At 38.0% G+C, this 8,065-nt stretch overlaps 1 protein-coding gene across 1 annotated transcript; it reads left to right on the top strand.

Moving 5' to 3' along the window:
• lmo2 (LIM domain only 2 (rhombotin-like 1)) lies at positions 1 to 6,726 on the top strand. Its single transcript, XM_080437359.1, has 3 exons — positions 1 to 862; positions 4,235 to 4,450; positions 4,883 to 6,726. The coding sequence occupies exons 1-3, from the start codon at positions 822 to 824 to the stop codon at positions 5,106 to 5,108; spliced, it is 483 nt and encodes a 160-aa protein (XP_080293485.1). The 5' UTR covers positions 1 to 821; the 3' UTR covers positions 5,109 to 6,726.
• Positions 6,727 to 8,065: the final 1,339 nt, after the last annotated feature.

Genomic DNA, 8,065 nt, shown 5'->3' with positions numbered 1-8,065 from the left:
CTGCAGTCTCTCTATCAGTCTATCTGTCACTTTAAGAGCCGTTTCCCCTCATTGTGAAGGAAGGAGGTCGTGATGCAGGAACACAACAGACAGGAAACCCTTTAGAAAGACTCTGTAGAGGAACGCTGCGTCCACAACACACTGTAGACTAGGTCGATACTAACACACACAAGATCTGCTTCATATGAATCTGGATTATTAACATCTTCGTCTCTTCAGTGACATCATGGAGAATCATGGGTTATTATTATCATCATCATCGCCTCAGGAAACCATGTCCTAATGAGCTGGTAGCAGCTCGATCACTGCCTTCACATCGCTTATAGCGGATCATCGGAATGGAATAGTTTTTATTTTTATTTTTTATTCATTTTTTGACGTGATGATGATGTTGACTGATCGGCTTCGTTTCTGAGTGAAATGATCACTATTTAGGCTATATCACACTCACATCAAAATAATCATTATTACACATAACATTATTAATTCAATTAATATGATATAAAACAAAAAAACATATATAAAATATAAATTATTACGCATAAAATGATCATTATTTAGGCTCTACATCACACACATAGAAGACAGTTATTGAGCTTTATGTCTGCGGCTCAGGCAGGTGCAGAGAGAGAGAGAGAGAGAGAGAGAGAGAGAGAGAGAGAGAGAGAGAGAGAGAGAGAGAGAGAGAGAGAGAGAGAGAGAGCGGTCAGTCTACCGTTACACACGCACGCACCCGCACACGCGCACGCAGTACAGTGTCTTTTTGTTGGACTCTTTAACTCGCTCTTGGATCATCTTGGATCTCTCATGGTTCTGACGTCATGGCCTCAGCTATAGAGAGAAAGACGATGGAAGCCAATGAGTAAGTATTTATTAATAGTATTTATTACATTTATTGTCATATTAGGCAGTGGAAAAAGTAGGCTACTCAAATGTTCTACTTAAGTAAAAGTATCAATACTGCATGTAGAAATACTCTGTTACAAGTAGAAGTCCTGTATTCAAAATGTAGGCTACTTGAGTAAAAGTACAAAAGTATTGGTATCCAAATGTAGCCTACTTAAAGTACCAAAAGTAGAAAGTAGCCTATACTCATTGTGCAGAATGTCCCACTTCACACATTTTCAAATGTATAAAACTCTTTTGAAAATACTGTAGCAGATCTACAAATAAAGCTCACAATACTTTGCATTGTGAGGCATTGTGAGCTTGTAGATCAGCAATTTTCAAATGGCCGAAATGTATATAGGGTTGAAGTGGTTAATGTATGTTTTGTAATAATAATCTAAATCTAAAGTATCTAGCAACTAAAGTTTTCAAATAATGGCGTGGAGTAAAAGTATCATATTTGCCTCTGAGATGTAGTGGAGTAGAAGTTAAAGTACTGGAAATTAGAAGTACTCCACTAAAGTAAAAAATACCTAAAAATTGTACAGTACTTGAGTAAATGTACTTAGTTACTTTACACCACTGCAGTTTACATAACAAACTATTGCCATTTTCATCTTATTTTCGTATACTGTACCATGAGGAAACTCAATTCATTTCCGTTTTGAAAGTAACTTATAACTTGTTTTGTCACTGTAGTTATTGTAACAGAGTAATGGCTCCCTCAAGAGGATAATAATATGTCTATTACATGTCGAAACACATGTTTGATCATATCATGTGCTATATATAGACTTTATTTGGACAGCCTGGGCTTCACATTGGATTTTCATTGATTGATTGATTGAAATTTTTATTAGGCAAAAGAATGTAAAACAACACAGTTACATTTATAATGCTTTTGTTATATATATATATGACATATATAGTAGCAACCAAACAGTTCAATGAAAGTTCCATGAAAATACAGATAATACAGAAAAAATACCACTATGTACAAAAAAAAGCATTTAAAAAATATATGTACAAAAAAAGGGGGGGGGGAAGCATGGAAAAATAAAAATTATATACAAAAAAAGCATGAGGAAATACAAAATATGTACAAAAAAGAGGAGGGGGGGGGGGGGGTCGTCTGTCTACAGGGAAACTGGTACTAGCTCCTCTTTCGGCCTCCAGAAAGATGGGTTTTTAGGGCTGTTTTGAATGCGCCCAGCGAACTGCATTTTTTGAGGGATGGGGTTAGACTATTCCATTCCTTGGTGGCTGTGCTATAGAAGGAGAATTTGCCCATGTTTGTTTTATGGGTGGGTGGTACCAGATTGTTGTTTACGCTCCCTCTAGTTTCGTGGCTGTGGGTGTCACTAACTTTTTCGAGGTATTTATACAGATTATATGCCTTTAAATCGATGGGGATCATGCCTTTAAAAAGCTATAGGTGATGTGGGCAAAATAAAATGTCACAATATCTTTGACCAAAATTGTGATCATATTGTGGGGATGAGTATTTGTGATTTCACAAAATATTTACACAATGAGATTTTGGATAAATAATCATCAGTATTGCCTTTAATATGAATATATTATTATTATTATTGTTATTAATAATAATAATAATAATAATAATTCAGCCCTGCAAAACATTCATGTAAGTTTCGGAAAATTGTATAACTTTACTGTAAAACCTGTACTTTAAAACCAGATAAAGACGACGATAACTAAAATCCCAAATCTGAAATTCCAGATGATATGAATGTCTCATATCACAGTATTGATATAATATAGATATATTATCCTGACTTATCAGCACTAATGAGACTTATCATCTGTGTGTGTGTGTGTGCACGCGCGCGCGCGCGAGAGAGAGAGAGAGAGAGAGAGAGAGAGAGAGAGAGAGAGAGAGAGAGAGATTAATAGCTGTTCAATTATCACTTCACCCATTGTCAACATTATCTTCATATAATTGGTCCTCACTAATGCTCATTATGAGATGGAACCAGTTCTGTCTCACTCTGTGTCTCAGAGGAGAGCTGTGGGACAGTTCAGAAACCTGCAGACCCGTCACATTATCGCTAGGCAGGTTTGGTCATTTCAAACAAGATTTCATAAAAACAACAACAATGGGTTAACTTGAGAAAGGCTGTAGTTTCTATTAGCTTGGAATCCCCATCGATGATGTCATTGGTAGACAGGTTTCTGAACTGTCCACACTCCTGAGCAGTGGTGGAAGAAGTACTCAGATATTTTAAAGTAAGTAAGTAAGTAAAAGTAGCAATACCACAAAATAATATATAATACTCCGTTACAAGTAAAAGGCCTGTGTTCAAAATGTTACTTGAGTAAAAGTACAAAAGTATTCATTGGCATCAAAATATCCTTAAAGTACCAAAAGTAAAAGTACTAAAATGTTTGAAAATAGCAGATCTACAAGCTCACAACGCGTCGCGATGCGACGCGTTGTGAGCTTTTAGATCGGCTATTTTCAAATAGCCTATGTGTTGGTTAATGTATGTTTTATAATATAATAATTAATATAATAAATATAATAATAATAATTATCTACAAAGTAACTAGTAAGTAAAGTTTTCAAATAATTGTAGTGGAGTAAAAAGTACAACATTTGCCTCTGAGATTTAGTGGAGTAGAAGTACAAGTATTTAAAATGGGAAATACTCCAGTAAAGTAAAAATACCTCAAATACCACTTTACTTAAAGTAATACTAGGTAACGTTTTCAACAAAACTAAAGTTAAATTGTATATCTTTTGCGAGTGGCAAAAGTTTCACAACACCCACTCCGTGAATTTCACCCCCGGAAGCCTTTTATTTATATATTTTCTATTGAACGTGTACGGGGGGGACTTTCCCGGGAAAATGACGTTCCTGGCCAACGTCATGACGTCGTGGCCGACGTCCTCAGGAACTACCGCAACGGTTTCCTGTTTGGCCAGGAACTACCGCGCTATTAACAAAAAGGAACCTCACGCTGATTTTAAGATAATGTAGGATTGGAAGATCGAAAAAGAACAGAAAAAGAAAGCACAGCTCATGGTAACTAATGCTCCACTGGCTAAGAGAAACGATCCGTAGATAGTATAAAACAATTAAAAGATCGCTTTTTGAAACGCTTCCGGCTTCCGGTGAAAACGAATGGAATTCTGGGTAATCGAGGATTACGGAAATTCTATGCAGTGACGGTAGTGACCAGCAGAGGTTGCTAAAAATCGTTAGTTGTGATTTTGCATTGTACAACTTTAAGTACAGTACTTGAGTAAATGTACTTAGTTACTTTACACCACCAGCTCCTTTATAAACACTTGACGTCCCTAATAAGTGGTTGTCCTCTGCAGCGAGCCAGTAGACGAAGTCCTCCAGATGCCACCGTCTCTGCTGACGTGCGGGGGCTGCCAGCAGAGCATCGGGGACAGGTTCTTCCTCAAGGCCATCGAGCAGTACTGGCACGAGGACTGTCTGAGCTGTGACCTGTGCGGCTGTCGGCTGGGCGAGGTGGGCCGAAGACTCTACTACAAGCTGGGGAGGAAGCTCTGCCGAAGAGACTATCTCAGGTACGGATGAACTCCATGTCCTTAAAGGGGAATATCACTCATTTTCAACATTAAACTATGTCTTTAATACACCTCAGAGTCAGAGCTGTTGTGTGGAAATAAGAAAAATGTCCCCCCCCTTCTATGTTGCCTAGAACTGGGTAATTGATTGAGGTCATGTGATCAGTGACATACGCAGGGTGTACTTTTGGCTGAGGGGACGGAGCCAAAAGTACACCCTGCTATTTTTGAATTGGAATCCTGATTTATTTTGTTGCCGTTTTTGAATTGGAATCCTGAAAAGTAACATTAATATTCTGATATTAACCTGTGGGCCGCATTAAGTGAAGTTGGGGGCCGCATGTGGCCCCCGGGCCGCCAGTTGCCCATGTATGTTCTAAATAAAGTACTTCAATCAATCAATCAATCAATCAATCTGACTCTCTCCTCTAGGCTGTTCGGTCAGGACGGGCTGTGTGCGTCCTGCGAGAAGAGGATCCGTGCGTTCGAGATGACGATGCGCGTGCGGGACAAGGTGTACCACCTGGAGTGCTTCAAGTGCGCCGCCTGCCAAAAGCACTTCTGTGTGGGCGACCGCTACCTCCTCATCAACTCAGACATTGTGTGTGAGCAGGACATCTTTGAATGGACCAAACTCAACAACAACAACATGATGTGACAGAATGACGGCGTGTGTCCCTCCTCTCACACCGGATAGAAACATGTGTCCCTCCTCTCACAGCGGATAGAAACATGTGTCCCTCCTCTCACACCAGATAGAAACATGAGTCCCTCCTCTCACAGAGGATAGAAACATGTGTCCCTCCTCTCACAGAGGATAGAAACATGTGTCCCTCCTCTCACACCGGATAGAAACATGTGTCCCTCCTCTCACAGCGGATAGAAACATGTGTCCCTCCTCTCACACCAGATAGAAACATGAGTCCCTCCTCTCACAGAGGATAGAAACATGTGTCCCTCCTCTCACAGAGGATAGAAACATGTGTCCCTCCTCTCACAGAGGATAGAAACATGAGTCCCTCCTCTCACAGAGGATAGAAACATGTGTCCCTCCTCTCACAGAGGATAGAAACATGTGTCCCTCCTCTCACAGAGGATAGAAACATGAGTCCCTCCTCTCACAGAGGATAGAAACATGTGTCCCTCCTCTCACAGCGGATAGAAACATGTGTCCCTCCTCTCACAGAGGATAGAAACATGTGAAACAGGTAGCAAAATGAAGTATTAGTTGACGGTCCGATGTACCCAGATTGGGCTGATATATTGGGCTGATATTTGCAACCGTATCGGGATCAGGATTTTCTCTTAAGGGGAATTATTTTCATTTTTTTTTTATCAGTTTTTCAATTATTTGACAGAACAACATATCAACTAAAAAGGATTATATAAAAAATAAAACTATAAAAGAAAACATGCATTTTTTAAAAACAAAACAATGCTTGTTTCAAAAATAGATATGTATATGAATGTGGTGATAAAGATATTAATTAAAAACATGTTTTTAATATATATTTAAATGCAAAAAAGTACTTTTCATATGCTACTCTAATCAATAAGAGTTCTCAAAGTGCTTGAAATATTAAATATGGTAAACATGCGGCCAAATACATATTAATTTGGAGTTCCTTGACATGTTGACAATGTTTGACAACCACTGATTTATGGACCGCTATTGAAAGCTGCACCAGCAATGAGAGCATCTTCTGTCTACAATCTGATTTATACTTCCTGAAATAGACGATCTACAAGCTCACAACGCGTTGTGGGGATGACAGGTTGTTGTGAGCTGGTAGATCTGCAGTTTTTGGCATGCACCAACCAACCATGAAGTATAAATCAGGTTCAAGGTTTTTTCCTTGAATGCAAAAAAACTATGTCAATATGTAGCTATACATTATATGAATAAATCCCTATTTGTTACATACACTGGAATCTTAGCACTGAAAACTAATAAAAAACAACACCATAGCATCACCTCTTGGGCGATGAGGTTTGAAATGCTGAATAATATCTTTTGTTTTGTTTTTGTTTTTAAATATATTTCCAAAGGGAATACAATGTATTATCTGGACACATTTTAAAGAAGCCCTAAACAGAATGATTGTACTGTATTGCCCATAGAGGTGGCGCCCCCTAGTGATAGAGGGGAAACCTTGCAATACCGATGTTACAGTACACATGGGAGACATTTCCAGTGTTTGTGTTTATAATTCTTTAAACATGTACAGTATCTGATCTTTTTTTTAAAAACTAAATGTCAGATTTCTGAAATAAACTATAATGAAAATAAACACCATACCCTTTGGTGTGTGTGTGTGTGTGTGTGTGTGTGTGTGTGTGTGTGAGTGTGTGTGTGTGTGTGTGTGTGTGTGTGTGTGTGTGTGTGTGTGTGTGTGTGTGTGTGCGCGCGCGCGTGTGTGCGTGTGTGTGTGGTTTCTCAAAATATTAATTGAGATTATTCGATTTGTTTGTAAAAGTATAAGCAGTGGTGTAAAGTAACTAAATACATTTACTCAAGTACTGTACTTAAGTACAAGTTTAAGGTAATTTTACTTTATTTCCAATTTTCAGTACTTTTACTTCTACTCCACTACATCTCAGAGGCAAATATTGTACTTTTACTCCACTACAATTACTTGATGACTTTAGTTACTAGTTACTTTGCAGATATAAATTATTATATTATAAAACATACATTAAACACTTTAGCCCTATTTTATACATAGGCTATTTGAAAATAGCCGATCTACAAGCTCACAACGCGTCGCATCACGACTCGTTGTGAGCTTGTAGATCTGCTATTTTCAAACCTTTTAGTAATTTTACTTTTGATACTTTAAGTACATTTTGATGCCAATGCTTTTGTACTTTTACTCAAGTAACATTTTGTACACAGGCCTTTTACTTAAATACAGAGTATTTTTATATTGTGGTATTGCTACTTTTACTTAAGTATAATATCTTAAGTAAAAGTACTTTTTCCACCACTGAGTATAAGTAGCTCTATACTCTGATAGTATGCATTGCTATAGAGTGTTTGTTCAGTAACAGGAGTCTCCCTGCCTCTCCAGCTCTTTATTAAACAACATAAATGTTCAGGTCAGGATACCAATTTTATCCAATCAGGAGAGAGAACTAAAAGATCTTTTATCAGCCTCCATTTCATAGTGTTTCAGCTCCATGTATGTCTGCTCATTCTTCTGTTTCATCACTTCCAGTTTCACCTTGCTTGTCCCATTTATGTTTGCTCTCCTGATTGGAGAAAATTGTTGTTATTTTTTGTATTTTACTGTATGTTCTGTTTACTAAAGAGCTGGGGAGACAGGGAAACCCCTGTTACTGAACAAACACTCTATAGCAATGATTACTCTGGGAATATAGAGCTATTTAACACTTATTTGAACACAAACACATTAAAAATCACTTTACACCACCTGTTAAAAGTGCTCTTAGAAATGGCTCAATGTTGAAAATGAGTGGTATTCCCCTTTAGTAGTTGTTCTCCTTTCTTCATGCCTATTCTCAGCCACAAGAGGTCGCCAGACGACTTACATATTATAATGTTTCTATTTAATGACTGGCAGCCTCTATCAAACCTTTAAGACAGTGTTTCTC

Source organism: Gymnoscopelus braueri (genome assembly GCF_963280865.1).
Source record: "Gymnoscopelus braueri genome assembly, chromosome: 9".
NCBI classification, from domain to species: Eukaryota; Metazoa; Chordata; class Actinopteri; order Myctophiformes; family Myctophidae; genus Gymnoscopelus; species Gymnoscopelus braueri.
Note: the sequence above shows the minus strand (reverse complement) of the source record. Positions and strands in the feature narration are given on the sequence as shown.

Bases quoted from the DNA above. Each gene is read 5' to 3' on its own strand.
- lmo2 (XM_080437359.1), top strand. From the start codon at position 822: ATGGCCTCAGCTATAGAGAGAAAGACGATGGAAGCCAATGA. The intron at 863-4,234 runs GTAAGTATTTAT...TGTCCTCTGCAG, and splicing joins AAGACGATGGAAGCCAATGA to CGAGCCAGTAGACGAAGTCC. The intron at 4,451-4,882 runs GTACGGATGAAC...TCTCTCCTCTAG, and splicing joins TGCCGAAGAGACTATCTCAG to GCTGTTCGGTCAGGACGGGC.